This window comes from Capra hircus, chromosome 11 (genome assembly GCF_001704415.2).
Source record: "Capra hircus breed San Clemente chromosome 11, ASM170441v1, whole genome shotgun sequence".
NCBI classification, from domain to species: domain Eukaryota; kingdom Metazoa; phylum Chordata; class Mammalia; order Artiodactyla; family Bovidae; genus Capra; species Capra hircus.
In genome coordinates this window covers 48,696,093-48,718,009 of record NC_030818.1, presented here as the reverse complement: position 1 = coordinate 48,718,009, position 21,917 = coordinate 48,696,093, and the positions used below count along the sequence as shown (strand labels likewise).

General features: G+C 53.3%; 1 protein-coding gene across 1 annotated transcript in view; it reads left to right on the top strand.

Annotated features, from left to right (window-relative positions):
- The window catches only part of ATOH8 (atonal bHLH transcription factor 8), a 41,305-nt gene that overhangs the window by 7,271 nt on the left and 12,117 nt on the right, over window positions 1-21,917 (top strand). The window contains exon 2 of the mRNA XM_018055369.1: window positions 5,683-5,874. Coding sequence (XP_017910858.1) covers window positions 5,683-5,874 — 192 coding nt within the window. The remainder of the gene's footprint in view (window positions 1-5,682; window positions 5,875-21,917) is intronic.

The window sequence follows — 21,917 nt, the reverse complement described above, 5'->3', positions numbered from 1 at the left end:
TTCCTGCAGATGGTGTGGTGGCTGGGCTCTGGGCCTTATGTGGATACTCAGAGAGGTGATGCACTAAGGCTGGGGTCCCATGAAGTCCAGAACTCTCCAGCCCTTGCTCAGAAGTGTGGGCTGCCCACCTCCACACCATATAGATACATCCACTTTGAAAAGCACAGACACCACTTTGCCAACAAAGTTATGTCAAAGCTATGATTTTTCCAGTAGTCATGTATGGATGTGAGAGTTGGACCATAAAGAAGGCTGAGCGCCAAAGAATTGATGCTTTCTAACTGTGGTGCTGGAGAAGACTTTTGAGAGTCCCTTGGACAGCAAGGAGATCAAACCAGTCAATCCTAAAGGAAATAACCCTGAATATTCATTGGAAAGACTGATACTGAAGCTCCAATATTTTGGCCAGAGCTGACTCATTGGAATAGACCTTAATGCTGGGAAAGATTGAAGGCAAGAGGAGAAGGGGGCGAAAGAGGACGGGATGGTTGGATGACATCACTGACTCAGTGGACATAAAAGTTTGAGCAAACTCTGGAAAATAGTGAAGGACAGGGAAGCCTGTCATGCTGCCGTCCATGGGGTTCCAAAGAGTCAGACATGACTTAGTGACTGAACAACAACACCAAGATACATCCGCTGGAGAAGGGCATGGGAACCCACTGCAGTATTCTTGCCTTGAGAATCCTATGGACAGAGAAACCTGGCAGGCTACAGTCCATAGGGTCACAGAGAGTCGCACATGACTAAAGCAACTTGGCACGCACACACGCAGATACATCCACATCCCCAGGCAGTTGCTTCTGGCTAATTGGAAAGAGCTCAGCTAAGGTGTGACTTCAAAACCCAGCTTTCATCAGCTGAGAGATACTGGAAGTGCTTAAACTCCCTGGGCATTAAATACCTCTCAAAACAGCCATCCTTGGCCTGGCCTTAGTAGATTGCAGGAAACAGCAGGGGGTGACCTGGTTCCAGCATCCATGGAGGGTACACAGATGTTATTCCCACCTTCCAGATAAGAAAACTGGGGCTTGGAGAGGTGAAGGTGCCTGTCCAAAGTTACATCCTACTGTTTGGGATTCAGATCAGCTCTTTCTGCCTTACCTTGACCTCCTAGAATCAGATCTGCATTAGGCCAGGGTGCTCTGAGCTGGGTTTCTTGGGGGGCCTGGTTGGGGCTGCATCCTGGGGCGTGGGCACGAGAAGGACCTGGAATTAGCCAGGTGAGCTGAGGAACATCCGCCCTGGAGAGCAGGAGAAGTCAGAGTGAGCTGCCAAAAGGGATCCTTGGTGTGCCATATACGGCCACCTCGGGCAGCAGGAGCTCAGAGAGCCTGGTGGCCATGTGCCTTCCTTGAGTGATAGACACACAAGCTTGTAGCTCAAATCAGGTCTTAGATGAGTGACCTGGGGCCCAATATGTCTCCTCTCTGTTTCCTTGTGTGCAAATGGGGTAATGGTCTTTATTTGGGGGAATGTTTCAATGGGCTAAAACTACCTATGAATAGTGACCACAGGGCCAGGTAAACAACCAGAGCTCAATACATGGTTTTCTTGTTAGACCTGGACTTTGAGAGAAGCAGAGGGGCAGAGTGACAAATCTGGGACAAAACTGGCTCAGAACTTGGCACAGGAGCTCCTAGGTTGGCCTTGACCTCATCTGTTGCTCTGTCGTCCCACAATGACCCCAGATCCCCACAAGCAGATCCCTTCTGAGAGCCCTGCTCCCGACTGGCAGATGTGCGTACATGCTAAGTTGCTTCAGTCGTGTCCAACTCCTCGCAACCCTATGGACTGTAGCCCTCCAGGCAACTCCTAGAGTGGCCCCTGGGTGACAGCACACTAGGGCCTGGGTCGCATAGCTGCGCCTGCTGTCCAGAGCCTCCACAGGCAGGCCCTCCCTTCCCGGGTGCAGAGGAGAGTGGGGGCTGGGCTGCTCCTGAGACCCCTGCCGCTATCCTAGGACCCCCAGGAAACGTTTTGTCCCACGGACCTTGTTTATTTGTTCAGGCTGATAAGCAGGATTCTCTGGGCCCTGGTTGAGAACAGGCAAAGTGCATTGTTCTGCAAGCTTTTTTTCAGATGGATTTGGTGGCGTGGTCAGAGCTTGGGGGTGGGGGGCAATGTACGGGAGTTGGGGGAGTTGGCAGTCTCTCTGTCTCCTCCCTGCCCCTCCCTGGGTTTCCTAGCCTGGTGAGGGGTGAGTCCTTGGCTGCTGGAGGATGTTGAAAGGTGACTGCAAACCTTGCCTGGGCCCTGGGCTGTGGTCTCAGGACCCTGGGGGTGAGGGCAGGTATGGGATGAACAGGTGCTACTTCCTGGCTCCAGATCTGCTTCTCACCCTCTCTGGGGCCCTTCTTAGGAGACTCTCTGCCACACCCATGGACATAATGCCCCTGACGGGCAGTGTAGCGCATGCGCCATCTCCTTTAGTCCTTCCCACATTGTGCGGCCAAGCCTGTTAGTGATATAACAAGGACACCCAGGCCCAAAATGATCATGTCTCTTGCCCAGGGTTTGTGGCTAGACCAGGAGTTAGCCCAGGTGACAAAAGGATGTACAAGCTTCACCTCCACACCAAACACCTAAATCTTCGTCCTCAGGGAGAGAACAGTTTTGGAGAATTCCCTGGTGGTCCAGTGGTTAGGACTCTGAGCTTGTACTGCCAAGAGCATGGGTTTAATCTCTGGTTGGGGAACTAAGTTCCCTTAAGCCACATGGTGTGCCCTGCTCACAAAAAAAGAGAGAGAGAAGAGAGCATTCATTTGTTCATTCAGTCCCTCACTGGACGAATCCTTTGGAGGCCAGTGATGGGCAGGATGTGTGTTAGGCTCACAAGGAGACTGATCATTAAATGACTCACAGTCATTAGGGGTTAAGAACAGATGGGGGCGATTAGAGCATCATCAAGGGCAGGTACCCATAGCCTCTGGTGTGGGGTTGGGGGCCAGGTCAGGGAAAGCTCTTGGACACAGTGAACTTTAACGTGGGCTCCATTTGTGGATGCATTTAAAGTTCTCATCTGAAGCAACTCTCTCTCTCTTTTAAAAAAATTAATTAATTAGGTTGTGTCGGGTCTTAGTTTCGTCCTGCAGGATCTTTTGTTGTGGTGCATGGATTCTATAGCTGCAGCATGAGGGCTCAGCCACTCCAAGGCAAGAGGGATCTTCATTCCCCAACCAGGGATCGAACCCATGTCCCCTGCGTCACAAAGTGAATTCTTAACCACTGGATCACCAGGGAAGTCCCTGAAGCAGCTCTCTTGTTTATGCTGTCTTGATCACAGCACTGTTGACACTGGGGGCCAGGTCATTCTTTGCTGTGGCTGCACTGTAGGATCCTGAGCACTGTAGGACATTTAGGAGCATGCCTGGTCTCCACCCACTAGTGATGATCAAGAATGTCTGCAGGGCTTCCCTGGCGGCTCAGTAGTAAAGAATCCACCTGCTCATGCAGGATACACAGGTTTGATCCCTGGTCCAGGACGATTCCACATGCCGTTGGAGCCACTAAGCCCGAGTGACACAACTTCTGAGCCTGTGCTCTAGAGCCCGGGAGCTGTAATTACTGAGCCCACATGCTGCAGCTAATGAACCCCGTGTGCCCTAGAGCCCATGCTCCTCAGCAAGAGAAGCCACTGCAATGAGAAGCCCGTGCACAGCAACTAGAGAGTAGCCCCTGCTCACTGCATCTAGAGAAAAAGCCCAGGCAGCAGTGAAGACCCAGCACAGCCAAAAATAGATAAATGAAACTAAAAAACATCTGCAGACATTGCCAACTGCTGCTGAGCGATGATATTATCCCTGATTGAGAACCACTGGTCCAGAACAGTGCTTCATGTGTGTGTTGAGTGATCCTGCCATGGGGACCCCACTCACTGTGCGATGAGGGTTAGTCAGTACCAGGTATCAGTGTTGGGGATGGATGTTGCATATAGCTCCTGGAGATCCATAGGGAGGAGGACGCCACAGCCTTGGTTGCTGGGTATGCACAATTAGCCATTTAGGTGAAGGACGCATCAGAGCAGCTCTATCGGTTAGCACGTGTCTAACCGACAGGTGGACTTTGTAGTGACGTCTCCACATTACCGGGGCTTCCCACGTGGCACTAGTGGTAAAGAACCTGCCTGCTAGTGCAGGAGATGAAAGAGACTCAGTTTCGATCCCTGGGTTGGGGAGATCCCCTGGAGGAGGGCATGGCAACCCACTCCAGTATTCTTGCCTGGAGAATCGTATGGATGGAGGAGCCTGGTGGGCTACAGTACACGGGGTCGAAAAGAGTTTGACACGACTGAAACAACTTAGCATGCATGCTCCATGTTTCGACACAGATCTGTGCTGCAGTCCATGTAGCTTTTTGCTCAAGCAGTGGAAACATTGGTGGATGATGTTAGAGACTCCATCTCTTCACCTGATACAAACCGCTGTGCCATTTGTGACTGTCCACTCACCACCTGATGTGAAGAGCCGACTCACTGGAAAGGACCTTCATGCTGGGAAAGATTGAGGGCAGGAGGAGAAGGGGGAGACAGAGGATGAGATGGTTGGATGGCATCAGCAACTCAAAGGACGTGAGTTCGAGCAAACTCCCAGAGATAGTGAAGGACAGGGAAGCCTAGCACGCTGCAGTCCATGAGGTCGCAAAGAGTCAGACACGACTGAACTGAGTGACTGAACAACAAGTCAGTGATGAATGTCAAGGATGTCGAGTCTGGTTGGAGCTGTACTTATTAGGCACCTGTTGTATGCCCAGCAGCTTCCCAGGTCCAGAGGTCAGAAAGAAAAAGAAAAGCATAACCCAGTCACGTGTGGGCCTCCCAGCTGAGCATTGTCACTTTCCTCTGATCTGTTCTGAGGGTCTGGGTGCTTAGCTCCGCTTTGATGTTAAAGCATCACTCTTTTTAAAAATTAATTTTAGTTAATTTTTGGCTGTCCTTGGTCTTTGTTGCTGCGCGCTGGCTTTCTCTAGTTGTGGCGAGCAGGGGCTACTGTCTAGTTGCAGTACACGGGCTTCTCATTGCAGTGGCTTTTCTTGTCGCACAGACTCTCGGCACTCAGGCTTCAGTGGTTGTGGCTCACCGGCCCTAGAGCTGAGGCTCAGTAGTTGTGGTCCATGGCATGTGAGATCTTCCCTGACCAAAGATCGAACCCATGTTCCCTGCATTGGCAGGTGGATTCTTACCCACTGTACCCCCACCGCGGTCCATAACCTCAGTCTTGAGTGTAAGTCCTCTGATGGTAGAATCCAGTTACTGTTTGTCATCAGACCCCAAGTGTCCAGCAAGACAGGTGTCACTGAATGAGAGAACAGACTCTCAGAGCAAAAAACATCTGTTCTGTCCAAGATTCCTTCTCAGGGAGACAGGGGATGGAACTCTGTCCCAGGGGGAAGCGCACTGTGCTTCTTGATTACTGACATTCGGGCAAGAGCCAAGCCTGGCTTTCCTCCTGTACAGCCTGGGAACGTGGATGCCCCCCGGGGGTTGTGTGTGGGTATAAACAGCAGGTGATTAGAACAGGGAATAAAATCCAGGTGGAGAGATCAGACAAACCACCTCTGCCGCCCGACCGTTCCCTCCCCAGCAGCGGCATGAATGGCCCCACACCTTCCTGGCCAAGGTGCCCCCTGGGTTGTTCTCAGCAGAGACCGGGCAGCCCCTGCTGACGCCTTCTCACCCACCAGGTGCCGTGTTACTCGTATGGGCAGAAGCTGTCCAAGCTGGCCATCCTGAGGATCGCCTGCAACTACATCCTGTCCCTGGCGCGGCTGGCCGACCTCGACTACAGCGCCGACCACAGCAACCTCAGCTTCTCCGAGTGCGTGCAGCGCTGCACCCGCACCCTGCAGGCCGAAGGCCGCGCCAAGAAGCGCAAGGTACGCGCCAGCCATGCGGGCAGCAGCCTGTGGGGAGGAGGGGGAGGCAGCGACTGCAATCCAGGGCGCCTCTTACTTGCATCCAGTGGCTTCCAAAGGGACCAGCAAGACCAGCCTCTCGGAGGCTTGCTGGGATTCACGTCAGTTTCAGTTTCCTTGGGCCCCCGAGATTGTGTGTGACTCTATTCCTGGGGCTTCCCAGGTGGTAAAGAACCCGCCTACCAACGCAGGAGATGTGAGACATGGGTTCGATCCCTGGGTTGGGAAGATCCCCTGGAGGAGGGCATGGCAACCCACTCCAGTATTCTTGCCTGGAGGATCCCAAGGACAGAAGAGGCTGGTGGGCTACAGTCCATGGGGTGGCAAAGAGTCAGGCACAACTGAGCAACTTAGCACACAACACACTGGTAATGGGGCTCCTGGGTACCAGGGCCAGTCCCCTTGGGCCTCTGTTTGCTCATCACTTAAATGAGGACAGCTTAACTCTGAAGCTCTTTCTGGTCTTACATGTTCTGCTGCTGAGTTCCCCACTCAGCCCCTGATTAACATCATATTAGGGGGAGATCTCATGGGCTGGTAACTGCCCAAGAGAGCCCTTCGGTATGTTTTGGCACTATGACTTGGCCTGTGGGTTTTCTGAGGCCGTGCATTAAGGCAAATCATGTTCATTCATTCATTCATTCTGAAGGGATTCATAGAGCCCCAGCTCTTTGCTGAACCTGCTGGGCAGGAGTATAAAAATGATAAACATGTGGTCCTAGCACCTCTGTAGCTCACAGGATGCTCAGAGACCCTCTTGCATCTGGATAAGGGCAGGAGAGTATAGACAGGAGGCCCCAGAAGCCTTTGCTGGGTATGGGAAGGCCGGGCAGAGGAGGGACAGGCTGCCTTTCCTGCCCAAGGGAGTTAGAAAGATCACCTTTGTGTAAGTGGTGTTTGAGCTGGGACCAGCAGGACAACCAGGAGGTTGCTGAGCAGATGAAGCAGGAACAGCATTGGAAACAGAGGGAACAGTGTATACAAAGCCTAATGTGTTTGGAGAAATATGGGCAGGAGGAAAGGTGTTGGGCACAGCTTTGCTTCCCTGGTGGCTTGGCTTCCAGCATTTCCAGTTGCGGGTCATTGCCAGGCAATGCAGAGCAGGGCTTGTGATGCAGCCCTCTGGATCTCTGTGCACACAAAGCTACAGGGAGAGAGACATGCTGGGACCCAGTCCGTACCTGTAAGAAGGGTGGAGGTGATTAGAGATGCCTGACTCCTCTGGGCATGTAGGGATGGGGAGAGTGGTGGGGTGGGGGGCAGTGACTCTATCATCCTCCATCTGTTCCTTCCTTCCACTTCCTCCTTCCTTCCTGGCCCCCCACCCCCCCTTTCAAGGAAGCCCTTCTCTGGGTTCTCCAGGCCTTCCAAAGGCCCCTTCAAGAGGCTTCCAGGCAGAGAGACCCTTGTCGACTCTCCTGCCCACAGCAGGGAGGAGCCTAGCACATCCCCACTACCAGCCACTGCTGTGTTGATGGCATGTTGCAATCCTGGCAGTGATTTAACGTGGACCAATTAGGTGAAATCTTCATCTAGTGGGTGAGAAAGGAAGTGCCACTGGCTGCTCGCAGGGCGGCTTTCCTCTGGAAAGTGACATGGATAAATTAAGGGTGTGATTGATGGCTCCATGCAGCGCTCTGTGACAAAGGAGGGTTGTAAACTCTGGGTGAACTTCCCCTGGCATTTGGGCGGTCGGAGGTGTGGATGAGCAGGGTGGGCAGGCGCCACTTCCCCCATTTAAGCCCCTCGTCCCCACCCCCACCCCAAGTCCTCCCCTCACCCACCAAAGGCCAGAGTGCTGCCCCCCTTCCCTGTTCTGTGGAGCAGAGTGTCCTGGGCTGGGGAAGAGGAGAGACACTTGGAAAGTGAGAGGAGAAGAAAGGGGAGTGGGGTGACGATGGCCAGCAGAGATGAGTTTTTGGCATCCCCTGAAATCAGCCCAAATCTAAGACACTTTATAGCCCATCTGGTCCAGCCTCCACATTGTCCAGATTGGGAAACAGGTGTTAGATGGTGGATTAGAGCATCAAACAGGCTTCTCTAGTGGCTTAGACAGTTAAAGAATCTGCCTGCAATGCAGGTCCCCGGATTCAACCCCTGGTTTGGGAAGATCCCTGAGAGAAGGAAATGGCAACCCACTCCAGTATTCTTGCCTAGAGAATCCTATGGACAGAGAAGTCTGGCAGGTTACCGTCCAAGGGGTCGCAAAGAGTCAAACATGACTGAGTGACTAACACTTTCACTTTTAAGAACATAAAACAGCTCTGAGTTCAAGGCTTGGTTCATTTTGGACTCATTTTTTAACCGCTTGCCTCACTTTTCTCCTCAATCAATGGGGATGTGGAAGCATCGGTGATTTCCAAGGCTGTTTGCAGTCTGATTTCCAAGTAGAGATCCTGCCTCACCTCTGAAGGGCAAGGGGCCTCTGGCATCCTGTAGCCCCTCCTGCCAGTGGGGTGTCCTGAGGCTGCCATCTCCCGAGGACCATGCCTGGACAACCACCATTACCAAGAGGACTTAGAGGGAGGGGTGGGCCGGGGTCCTAGAGCTGTTGGGACATCTTCAGGCCCCGCCACTGTGCTGGTAGATTGGCTGATCACAGCATCACCCCCTTCCTGCTGTGTGTGCCTTCCTGCATCTCTGTCACCAGGCAGGTAGGTAAGTTTCAAGGTGTCCTCAGGATGGTCTTCAGTGAGCACCTAGTGACCCTAAGTGGCTTGAATGGGCTACTGTTTTGTTAATGAGAACCCCTGGAAATACATCCCTTTATTTGTTCATTCATTCATTGACTCATTCCGTGTTTATCAAGCACTGGCAGTGAGTTGTATGTTGGGAAATCCCAACCTGAGCACATGGGTGCCATGGTGGGTGTCAGCAATGAGGTCTGAGCCTCCCAAGTCTCTGTAGATGGGCTTCCCCCATGGCCCAGCAGTAAGGAATCTGCTTGCAATGCAGAAAATGCAGGAGGTGCTGGTTCTATCCCTGGGTTGGGAAGATCCCCTGGAGGAGGGCATGGTGACTCACTCCAGTGTTCTTGCCTGGAGAATCCCCATGGACAGAGGAGTTACAATCCATGGGGTCACAAAGAGTCAGACACGACTGAAGTGACTTAGAGCACTCACACACACAATCTCTGTGGACAGAGCATGTGGATGCAACGGGGTGTCAGAGGGTGGGGGTTTCAGATGAAGCCCCTGTTACCCATCCCCTGCAGCCACTCAGGGCGACCTGAGGGTTTGGGGATGCAAGTGAGTCAGGCTTACATTCCAATGAAGGATAAAGAAAGGAGGAAACTAAAAAACATTCTGATGTAAGCAACCAGCTGAAAGGAGGGCCTCCATAAATGATCACCAGCAACCCCATCGATGGCACCCCGAGCAGTCCCACTCAAGGGTGGCTCCCTCACAGTTCATGTGCCCCAGGGGCTGGGTGACCATTTTCCAGGATGCCTCCTTGAGAGATTGTGCTCTGTGTCTGCTGATAAGCTGCCTTGTCCCTCCAGGCCTGTGTTAAGAATAGGATTTAAAGTGAACTTGACTTACCCCCTGGGCCCCAAGCACACCCTTGCCCACCCCAGCCTTGCCTTGCTGAGATGGGCACCCACATTCCTTGACTGGTGAGTCCTCCAACTCTGGGCCTCACAGGATGTGACTCTGAGGATCCAGGGTCCCTCTGGAAGCCCCAGTCATGCAGAGAGGTGCATCGGAGGCTGCCCAGCTGAGAGACAGGTGGGAGGAGTGGAAGGGCTCCACAGAGTTCGGCTCCACAGAGTTCAGCTCCGACTCCGGCCGCAGCCGGAGATAATGTGCCTTAAGCACCTGGCTCTGGGCCATGTTTCCGCAGCTCCTGTTTTTAAAGCAGCGACTCCTGGGAGCTTCTGAGGAGGAGGGGAAGAAAGAGCAGCAGAGCTGTTCCACACCTGGGCTGGATCGGCATTGCTGGACCTCAGAATAGGAGAGGACCAGTTTCCTACGATCTAGGGCACTGCCTTCCAGTGATTTGAAGCTATTGAATAAAATAATAGCAACAATAACAACAACAATAATAGCAACAACAAAAGCAATAGCAGCAGCAGCAGCTACTAACGTTGATGGTACAGTTTAAGCCCTGATGATGAATGGCCAGTAAGTTCTTGTCCCCCACCAAGTTGCTCACAGGCCTCGGGGCTGTTCCCCAGTGACTCAGTGGTAAAGAATCCACTTACTAATGCAGGAGACTCAGGTTTGATCCCTGAATTGGGACAATCACCCAGAGAAGGAAATGGCAACCCACTCCAGTATTCTTGCCTGGAGAATCCCCATGGACACACACACAGAGAAAAATCAGTCATGGTGTGCTGAGCTTGGGGCTGTACCAGTTGCCTGGGCAATGATTGGTGACCCCAGGCTGTGACTGTAGCTGTCAGTGCCAGCTGGACCGGAAAGGTGGGCTCTGCAAGTCTAGAGGCTGCTCCTCACCTGTGGGTGGTCTTCAGCCAGAAGAGGGGCCAGGGCTGGTGTGGCTCCATCAGATCCGTGTCATCCCCCTTCTCCTGCTGCTTTCTGGGCAGGGAGTGCTTTTGGTGGTGATGACAGGTTGGAGGGTAGTCGCACTCCTCTTTGGAAGGACATCTCAGGTGCAGACTTCTATGTTTTGGTGCTGGGGGCAAGCTGAGATGGCACATTGGTTTTGGGGTTAGGGGGTCAGTGGGAGCCGAGAGTGTTCTCTGTCTGGTGTCTGAGCCCAGGCCGCAGACCTGGAGGGACCTGCTGTTTCTGTGGACTGTTCCTGAGCCCTGAAGTGTGGGAGACAGAAACTCCACAATTCCTGTGCCTCCTGTGTCCCCAGAGTGCCCACTGAGCGGCGTTGTCTGAGCTCTGTCCCCCCGTCGCATATATGGTCACCCTCATTGGGGCTTTGGCTTCTACGTCTCCAAGGTGAGTTGACCCCGGAAGTGATTGCTATGGCCCTTTCTGGTCAGACTTGCTGAGCTGAGGTCACTTCAGCCCCTTAACTATCTAAATGACTAAATGTGTTTTGCTCCCTTCCCTTCTGCCCATCACAGGCATTTCACACAGATTTGAAAATCACTCACAGAGACTGTTGGGACCCCAGTGCACCACAAGAATACTGACAATACCTGACGTTCTTAGAGCCTGGTTCACATGCTAGGCGTGGTGCTGGGTGTTTAGTACTTCCGACGGATCACCCCGTTGACTCCTCCCTGCCCCATCCCTTCAAGGTGGGGACTGGTGGTGTCCCCTGTGCGTGAATGCTGTCACTTCAGTCATGTCCGACTCTTTGCAGCCCTGTGGACTGTAGCCCACCAGGCTCCTCTGTCTATGGGATTCCCTAGGCAAGAATATTGAAGTGGGTTGCCATGCCCTCCTCCAGGGCATCTTCCCAGCCCAGGGATTGAACCCACCTCTCTTATGTCTCCTGCATTGGCAATCTGGTTCTTTACCATTAGCGCCATCTGGGAAGCCTGGTGTTGTCCCAGGAACAATGAATCCGAGGCTCAGAGACCTAAGGAACTGGCCAGTAAGAGGTGCCCGGGGGGGCCCTCTGCCGCTTCCCCCTCCTGCCCCCTGCATGGAAATGGGGTGGTGAGAGGAGGTTCTATCTCTGCATCCTCTGGGCCATGTTACTGAGTTAAATACCATGTGCTTTGAAAGCCCATGGAGCCCCTCTCTGCTGGGAAAGAAGGGGGGTGGTGGGAAACCACCATCAAATTCCCTTCTCGTCATAAAAATGGATGCAATTTATTTTTTCTGGCATTCCAATTACATAGACGTTTGTCGCCAGCTGTTTGTTCTAACGTGGAGCATTCTCTCAGCTGCTGTTTCCCCTCTCACATTTGACACCGTGAGTCCACAGGGCTGGCAGGCACTGGGCTGGAGGGCTTGTTTGGCCAGGGAGCCTCCCAGGTTAGGCTGGAGCTGGCTGCCCTGGAACGCAGGACGTGGCCGTCTGATGTTCCCCGGGTGGTCCCAAGGTGGGGAAGAGGCTGGGGCGCTGCTTTCCCCTCTCCTTTCACACTCCCTTCACTTCCTCCCCCTCCCCTCCCCTCACTCACAGACCCCCACCCTCCTCCCCTCTATACTGTGTGTGAATGAAAACTCAGGGTCTCTGACGGTGAGAAAGAAGCAAAGTCTCCCACTCAGAAAATCACAGAGACCGTGGAAAGTCCCCTCTGATGCTTAAGCCACTACCTCTCAGAGAAGCCCCTGGAGCACCGCTTTGATCCAGGGTACTCCCTGGAAACTGCTTGAAAGACTTGGTGGTCCCCCATCCAGGATGCTACAGGTGGGGGGTCGGTTGAGAGAACCCTACAGTTCTTTTAAGTTTCTGTGCTGCTGTCATTGACTTTAAGGCACATACAACAGGGAGATCCTTGGCAAGACCACAGAGTGGGCGAAGAGTAGGCTTTGGCTCTGGAGACCTGGGTTTGAGTCCTGGCGCTGGTACTTTCTGTCTGTGTGGCCTTGGGTGTGTTCCCTAACTTCTCTGAGCCCCTGTTCTCGCATGTGTAAAGGCAGAGTTTCCGTACCTTCCTTGCCGCCTTGCTGGAAGGCTTCAACAACATCCCATAGGGGAAAGGGCTGGCCTTTTCTCAGTGCCAGGAAGGAAGTCTCATGAATTTACAGCTACAAGGTAACAGCTTCATATGGAGCCCCAGGAAGGATCATCTCAGGAACAGGCAGTGCTGAGAAGGGATGAATGACCAGAGCAAATCGTTCTGAATGGGGGATTTCTGTTTGCCCAGCGCTCAGGGCAGAGCTCTGGCCCTGCGTCCTTCAAGGGGGTGAGCATCTCACCAGCCCAGAAACTCATGGGCTTTCAAAGTTCATGGGTTCATACCAAAGAACAAGCAGTAACCTGTGGTTTTACGTGATCATAATGCTGTTAAACAGACTCACCCTGGTGAGCGGTAAAAGTATCTGCCTGCTAAGCAGGAGATGTAGGTTCGATCCCTGAGTTGGGAAGATCACCTGGAGAAGGAAATGGCAACCCACTCCAGTATTCTTGTCTGGGAATTCCCATGGGCAGAGGAGCCTGGTGGGCTACAGAACATGGGGGTCACAAAAGAGTCGGACATGACTGAGTGTCTGAACACCACCACATGAACACCAGAGACCACACTGACTGGGTGGGGAGCGCCCACTGGGTGCCAAGCACCTCCCATAATTTGTCTCTACCCCTTTTGCTACTCCTGCACTTTGGCACCACTTCCCCCGTTGCACGGAGGGGAAACTGAGGCCCTGCGAAGCGCAGTAACTTGCCCAAGGTCTTGCGCTAGAAGCAGTGGAGCCGCTTTGTTTCTTTGGTTCCAATCTCCTAGGGCCCTAAAGTTCACCTACCGCCCAGCAGGGTGGCCCATGCCCCGGGAGGCCCCCAGCAAATGGGGGTACAGGACCTTGTGGTGTGGGTGAGGGGAGCAACAGCTCTTATGTAAGCAGTCCGGCGGCGACTGCAGCGCGTGGAAACTCCATTTAGACGCGGGGAGCCAATAGCCCTCCGCCTCTGGGGGTGAAGGGGGTGTGGGCTGGTCTGGGGGTGGGGGTGTCAGCAGCCCCGATCCACCCCCACCCTCCTCGCGCCCCCCAGCGCCGCCGCCGCCAACGAGGCCTGACACCAGGTTAAGTCGCCCGGCGGCCTCTGGCTGCAGCTGGGAGCGCGCCTGGTTCCCATTCGGGCGCTGTGGTTTTGATTAGCTGTTCCGCGAGGCAGGCCTGGTGGCGAAGCCCTGGGAGCTCCGCTGGAACACAGGGTCCCCCGCCCGGCCGCCGCGGCCCCCCCTCCTGGCAGCCCCAGACTCCAGATGTTCCGAGCGCTCGCTGGGAAGGCCTGCTGGCGCCACGGAGGGCAGAGGGCAGGGAAAGCACGCGAGCTGGAAGCCCAAGCACTCAGTCACCGCAGGGCTTGGCAGCCCGCCCAGCCCTCTGCTGGCACATTCCCCAGCTCTCCCCTGGCCATCTGTTCCCAAAAAACCCTTTCAGAGCCTCATCATCACTCACGATACAACAGCGCGAGCAGCTGGTTTGGAGGCAGCAGGGAAAACCGTGCAAAAGGTCCTTTGTGAGAGAGGAAACTCGCTTATGAATAACAGGGCTGGACGCCGTAAAAGTTGGCGGCTGGAATCCCTGTTTCTCAGGCGCCGCTGTTTTCTCCCGACTCTTTATCTCTGCTTTTTATTTCGTTTCCCCTTGTTTGCTTTTAATGTTGTTTCTTCCTCTTCTTGCACCAGTTGTGACTTTTCTTGCTCCTCCGAGGTGCCTGAAGGCCACCTCATTAAGTCTCCTGGACGATGCCCGACTGTTTTTTGTTTTTTTTTTTTTTCCTGTTCTCTAAGCTGTAAAAATTGGGGATGGTTAGAAGTGACTGTTTTTGTAAAACCTTGGCTGGAGGAGACAGGGCAGGAAGAAGGTGCCCGGGAGGGCATGGTGCAGACAGGGCAGCAGAAAGTCATAAACTGGAGGAAGGGTGGAGGGCAGAGAGGGTGCAGAGACCCCCACCATCTCATCAGAAGGAGACGCTTAGGGAGAAGAGCTGCATTAATGAAACACCCAGTGCCGGGCTCCTTGGCTGATTGCAGTATGACATGAAGCCTTTTTTAAGAACTGCTGCTGCTGCCAGAAACTTCTGGGAGATGTCTGCCTGGAATTTCGGCGCCTCCTGGGAGGGTCATCAGGGGCCCTTGGGGTGCTAGGGGAGTACTGACCGCTGGGAGGCCCGCACTGGGGAGGAGAGGAGAGGGCAAGGCCTGTCTGCCTCCCTCAGACCCCTTTGGACCCTTGAGGAGGAACTGAGAGTCAGGCCCAGGGTACCAGGTGGAGGTGGGGACAGTGACCCCTCCCCAGGTGTCAAATGCTGGTGACGGCTTGGGGGTGTCACAGGTCAGGGGCAGGGAACTGAGGGCTTCCTCTTTCCTCTCTCAAGTCCTACCAACCTTTATTCCTTGCCTGCCCCCCACACTATTCCGTGAGACCCAGAAACTCAGCCACCCTTCACCCCAGCAGTGGAAAAATCCTGTCTTCCATACTGCTATGGGTTGTCGGCTCTTCCTACATCAGGTGAGGCTCTGGCTCTGGAGGGCATTTCATCTGCACTTTGGCTAAGACAGTAAAAGAACCTGCCTGCCATTGCAGGAGACAGATTCGTTCCCTGGGTCGGGAAGATCTGGAGAAGGGAATGGTTACTTACTCCAGTATTCTTGGTGGAGAATCCCATGGACAGTGGAGCCTGGCAGGCTACAGTCTATGGGGTCGCAAAGAGTCGGACCCGACTGAGTGACTACATTTTCACTTTTCTCTCATCTGCACTTTACTCAGGTCGGTACTTCACGCCTTTCTCCTCTCTGCCCATTTTCACTTGGAGAGATGGCAGCTCCGCAGGACAAAATACTGAGACTTATCACAATGTCAGGGCAGTTGATCTCCTGATCCGAAGGGCTGGGTGTGGGCTGATTTCCCCCAGCTCTGCTGAGGCCTGGGCGGGCAGATGTGTGGTCTGGACGCTGAGGCTGGTCTCAGCTTTGCCCTGGGGGCTGTGCAACTGGTGGCTTAGCTCCATTGTCTTATCTGGGAGATGCCAGTCTGCCTCCCTGTCTTTCCAGGGGTCAGTGGCACAAAGGATGTGAAATGCTTTTGTGAACTCTGCCTTTCCTCCCGTGTCTCCTGGTCTTTGTGGGGCCAAAGTTGAGGCGGGCCTGGGGAAGGACGGGTGGCCATTGGCCCCAGGCCTCTGGTGATGATGTGGTCTGTCCAGTGACCAGAGCTTGCTTTCTAGCCCAGAGACTTCGAGAGGACCAGGGAGAGGCAGGGGACAGGGGGGCAAGACTGCCCTCCCACTGGAGTGACCAGGCCTGTCCTGCCCACTGCCCAGCCTTGAGCCCCTGCCCTTGGTACAATGGACAGCCGGGCACAGGGAGCTCCAGCAGGCCCTAGTTCCCCACCTGTCCTCAAGCTGGTCATCCTTTTTCTTCCTGCCCCCACAGACTGGAGGCAGACCTGTTCTAAGGGAAAGTATAGATCGCTGCCTTCCTTGACCTCCTGGTGTAAATGTTTCTAGAGGGTGAAGTAGGGAGCCTCTCACGCCTTCAAGGTGTTTGTTGTCTGCCCAGAATTCATGGCGACCTGGGGCCCCACTGCCTGGCTCCTCCCTGGCTCGATTCACCACCACCTGAGGCCCTCCCTGCAGCTCTGCTGAGAGCCAGGTGTGACAGCCTCCCTGTCCTGCTTGGGACCCCTCAGGGGCTTCCCACAGGCACCTGCCCCTCCCCCCAAGTGACCTGGCTCCAGCCGGTCACTCTGGCTATCCCAATTTACACTCTAGCCACATGGAACTCCTCACCCAGAGGGGCTATTTTTGGCCTCTGTGCTCATACTGTCCGTTCTGCCTGGAATGCCCTTCTCTGCTGTCTGTCTGGCCACCTCCTGCTCATGCTGGAAGGCTCAGCTCCTCCTGGAAGCCCTCACTGACCCCCACCGCAGCCTTCTCAGGGCCCCAAAGCACGGCCACTTCCATGCCCTTACACAGGGGTGAGTAAAGTCTAATTCAGGCAAGCATCCTGTGATACACTATGATAGAACATATTATATTATGTGATCCTCTATGATGTAATATTTTAGAGCTCATTTTTTGTCATTATATTGTATTTTTACATAATTTGTTACCTGATAAATTATGTGATATTAAAGCTTTATACTGTGAATTGACATATGTACATGATACCATGTGCAAGGTAGATAGCTAGTGGAAAGCTGCTGTATAACAGGGAGCTCAGCTCGATACTCCATGATGACCTAGAGGGGTGGGATAGGGTGGTGTGGAAGGGAAGTTCAAGAGGGAGAGGATATATGTATACATATAGCTGGCTCACTTCATTGTACAGCAGAAACTGACATAACATTGTAAAGCAATTATACCCCAATTAAAAAAAAACCTCTGTACTACATTACATTACGCAGTGTATGTTTAATGTCTCTATCTAGACTGTGAGCCCTTTCATCTTTGTGTCCCAGCTCCTGGCACATACATGTGTATGTGTGTTAGTCGCTCAGTCATGTCTGATTTTTTGCAACCCCATGGACAGTAGCCTGCTAAGCTCCTCTGTCCATGGAATTCTCCATGCAAGAATATGGAGTGGGTTGCCATTCCCTTCTCCAGGGAGTCTTCGAAACCCGGGAATCAGACCCAGATCTCCCATAGTGAAGGCAGGTTCTTTACCATCTGAGCCCCAGGGAAGCCCCACCCACTAAATAATGCACAGCATTCCTTCCATGAAAATCCACTCGTCTGGGGCTGAATGTTCCTGGGCTGGAGGCTAAGACTCTAGGAAGGACCAGCTAGGGGTTTCAAGACAACAGACACGGAAGTGCCCCTGGGCTCCTCCCAGGCTCCTGTTTGGGGAATTCTGGATCTTGTTGGCTTGAATCAGTGAGAAAAGCTTTGCATTTTAGATCACAGAAACTTCTCAAGCAGCAGTTTAAACTAACAGGGCTCCTGTTTCTCACAGTTAGGAAAGGTGAAGGGAGGTAACTATTCCCTGGCTCCAAGGCTCTGGTGATGCTGAAACTTCAGGCTTCATTTTTGGTCTTTACCTCATGGCTACACAATGGCTGCCACAGCACTTGAGTACTTCATCCACATACTACATCCAAGGCAGGGCAGGGCCTTGCCAGTAAGAGCTTTTGTTTCCTCACCAGTTCAGTCAATCCTTTCCAGACATCCCTTACCTGAAAGAGGGGGTGCTCTCCCTGAAACAGAGGAGGACATCAGGTCCTCTCAGCTAGGAGGGCAGCCAGGTCAACAGCCACGTGGCTAATCTCTCAAAAGTTGATCTGGAGTTGTGACAGAGTGATTTTCTTCCCAGTGAGGCTAAACAGTGTCATAACCATAACCACAGTACCAGAACCTCATCTCTGTGAGTTTGCCATTCCTCACTGCAGCTCCCCAAATTAAGGGCCGGTAGCCCAGGTGGTGCTAGTGGTAAAGAACCCGCCTGCCAGTGCAGAAGATGCAGGTTCAATCCCTGGGCCAGGAAGATCCCTTGGAGAAGGAAATGGCAACCCATTCCAGTATTCTTGTCGGGAGAATACTGTGGACAGAGGAGCCTGGCTGGCTACACTGCGTGGGGCTACAAAGAGCTGGGCATGACTGAAGCGACTGAGCATGGACGCAGCCCATTTTCGCTGCGCAGCACTGAGGCCCAGAGAACTGAGGTGGCCACGCCAGGCCACTGGTGACCTCATCAGTCTGCAAGTGCTTTGCAGTGTGCAGAGCCTCTCACACTCCTTGTCCTCTTTAGTCCTGCAGGGACCTCCTGAAATCCACATTTCTAATGGAGCTAGATGAGGAGGCTGGGACTTAGAGGGGTGAAGTTGCCAAGGGCCATCCAACCGGGTGGCCGGGCAAGACTTAGGAAGGCTCATCCACTTCTGTGAAACAGGCACTCCTGAGTCTAGACCATCACTGGCCCCTGTTCTCCCAAGGTGAGAGGTCTGGCAGTGCAGGGCCTCAAGCTGGAGTCTGAGTCTCAGCCCAGCCGCTTGTGAACTCTGTCGCCTTGGGCCTTCTCCAAGCTTCGCTTTCTTCTAAGACATGGCTAGAGATGTCCTCGGGTGAGGAGGGTTCAAGGCAATGATGGCCATGAGAGGGCCTCATCAGCCGGATGAGCTTGTTAGTCACTGGTGTTCCAGAGGCCACTGCTTTCCATTACAAAGGTGAGCAGAGGGAGCCCACATGTCCCCTCCCCATCCTGTGACTTACCCTGGGTTGCTAGGCAGTGGACACCAGGTCTGTCCCTCTGCTGTGTGTACATACATGCACAGGTTTGCTGGGCATAAGTAGTCACTATCTGCCAGAATCAGATGGAGGGCCTCACACGTGGTGGGCTGAGTTCCCGGCACTGGGGAGATGCCCGGAACTTATAGGTTTCAAATCTCCCTCTTTTTCCAAAGGATCAGGAGCCCTTAGGGGGGTTCCATTGTAGTAGGCAGGGTAGAGCCAGGCAGCTGGGCGCACAGGGGCAGCCCAGTGACCCCACCCACAGCCCAGAGAGCAGTGACAAGGTGTTACTGAGAACTACTCTGCCTCCGCCCTCAGAACAGCAAGGTGTTCCTGACACTCTCCCCACCAGCACCGCCACCACACACACAGAGGGTGTGGGTGGCAGCCAGTGCGCTTATTTGCAAAGGTTTAGCCCTGCGCACCCAGGGGCAGAACCCTCCTCCTCTGCATACTTTGGATTGGCCAGAAAGTTCAGCAGCTTTTCTGTAAGATCGTGGAGAAAAACCTGAACAAACATTTTGGCCAACCCACTACATGCCGTTGTTCTTTTATTTTTCTTCAAACTTTAACCTTTTTATTTTGTATTGGGGTATAGCCCATTAACAACATTGTGATAGGTGCTGGTGAACAGAGAAGGGACTTAGCTATACACATACATGTATCCATTTGTGGTTCGTCATTTGTTGTATCTCTATATGGGGACAAAAAGATGAAGCAAGCTTGAAGGACCCTTTACATTTATTTAAAAATAGTTTTTAAAATTTATTTAATTGGAAGATAATTATTTTACAATATTGCGATGGTTTTTGCCATACATCAACTTGAATTGACTATAGAAATGCATGTGTCCCCCTATCCTGAACACCCCTCCCACCTCCCTCCCCACCCCATCCCTCTAGGTTGGCCCAGAGCACTGGCTTTGGGTGCCCTGCTTCATACATCGAACTCACACTGGTCATCTATTTTGCATATGGTACTTATATGTTTCAATGCTGTCCTTTCAAATCATTCCACCTTCTCCTTCAAGGATAAGTGAATTCCTACTATGTGCTAGGAATTGTCCTAGGTACTGGGTCACTTTGGGGAACAAAACCGACAAAGGCCCCACCCTTTGGAACTCGGGGTAAGTAACACAGAGGCCAGATGGGAAAGCTCACAGGGGAGCCCTGCTTCTGAGCCCACTGTGCTGAATCTGCGGACAGCTCTTATGAGCATGACTTCCTGGTGTCCCAGGTCAGAGCAGCCGGCCAGAAAGGGCTGGGAGGCCAGCTCCTGGAGCAGGTGCAGTGAGAGCCCCCAGAACCACAGCCAGTGGCCCGATGGTGTGGGAAGAAACAGAAGAACAAAAAGAGCAACACCAGAGGCTCAGAAGAGCCAGGAGGCATGGAGCCATTCAGTGTCAGGGTAAAGGGCCCAGAAGCCTCCGGGACCTGGAGGGTCTTCTGTAGGCTGATTTCCCTGGGCTTGACCTTGAGTTGTCAAGAGGAAGCCAAAGTACATCCAGTAGCATCTGACGGAGAATGCAGGGAAGTGCATCAATTATCAAGAACTGGGACCTGTCCAAGCCGTTCGGGCACAGAAAGTACGCGCTTCCTTTCTCTAGGGAAACTCACTTCAGCTCGGGGCTGCTTCTCTTGGGCGGGTGGAGGGGGTGGTCCTTGTCTGTTTTGCTCACTGCGGGACACTCACGTGCTCCGAATGGAGCCTGGCATGGTCTGAACACTCAAAGTGTTCCCCAAATGAATGGAAGCGTGGAAGTCCAAGCAAGTAAGCTGTTTCCAGCAGTCCTCCACGGTATCCCATGGGCATCTCCTTGGTGCGCCCAGCAGAGCCCTGGTCACCTGATGGGGAGACACAGTTCCTGTCGTGGTCAACTGACATGCAAATGGGGGAGACACACGCATACACACATGTGCGCACTGACACGTGGCTGCCTAGTGCTAAGGGCTTGGCTTCCTAGCCATTGTGTTCTTTTTTAAAAGTAATTAATCTTTGGCTTTGCTGGGTGAGTCTTCATTGCTGCACACTGGCTTTCTCTAGCTGCAGCAAGCGGGGCTTCTCTTGTTTCGGAGCATAGGCTCTAGGCACACGGGCTTCAGTAATTGTGCCGCCTGGGCTTAGTTGCCCCAAGGCACGTGGGATCTTCCTGGACCAGGGATTGAACCTGTGTCCCCTGCATTGGGAGGCAGATTCTTAACCGCTGGATCACCAAGTCCAGCCACTGTGTTCTTTAATCCTCTCTTCAACCTCAGACTGTAGACTACTATTATTACCCTTTTACAGGTGGAGAAACAGAGGCGCAGAGAGGTTAAGTAACTGCTCAGATTCACACAGCTGGTAGAACGGGGAAGTAAGGCTTCACACAGGGTCCGTCTGATGCCATAGCCACAACATTTAACCACCATGCTGCCTTGCCTCTCAATGGGGGTGGTGTGCGTTCTGGGGTGTCTCTGTGTGCATTTAAGTGTGTGTGTGTATACATGTGTGGGTGAAACATACATTTTTCTTCCTGGAACCTCTGTGGTGTCACTGATAGTCAAGGTGGTGGCGAGTAAAGAGCCCTGATCAAAGATGCCCCAACCCTCCCTGGATCTCATGGTAGCTTCAGAGTCTAGATGTAAGGGGCTTAGGGACAATAAGAAGGGCCAGAGGAGGGGTTTGGACACTGTTTTTACAGAAATCATTTGGTTATTCGGGTTGTCCAGGGCCTCACGGCTTCTCCCAGCCACCCCATTATTGCCTCCACACATCCTGAAATATCAACAGCTAGACTCTTACCAAGGGTCTCCTAAAGACATGCTGTGGGCTTTGCAAAGGCTTGCAGGCTGGCACTTTGGCATGGATTCCCTTGTCTGGCTGGTGCCCCATCACTCCTGCTGTCAATTTGCTATAAGGATTGGGGAGGGGAGACCAGAGATGTGCAGAAGGGTGGTTGGGAGCGATCTTAAGCCCTGGGGATCCCTGATACTGTGGTTGGGGATGTGTGTGTGTGTGTGTGTGTGTGTGTGTGTGTGTGTGTGTGTGTGTGTGTGTAGTGTTGGTGGCGGATCGTGTGAGAGTCATGAGTCAGGGTCCATGGGAAGCTTCCAGGGAGCAGAACCTTCCTCACCTGGCTGGGCCACCTGTCTGCCCAGCTGTCTGCTCCCCTCCAGCCTGTCTGTGGGGCAAGGTCAGGGGCTCCTTGTGCTTCTGGGGTCTCGAAGAGCAGTGTGCAGCCAAGTGGAGTTGGCTGG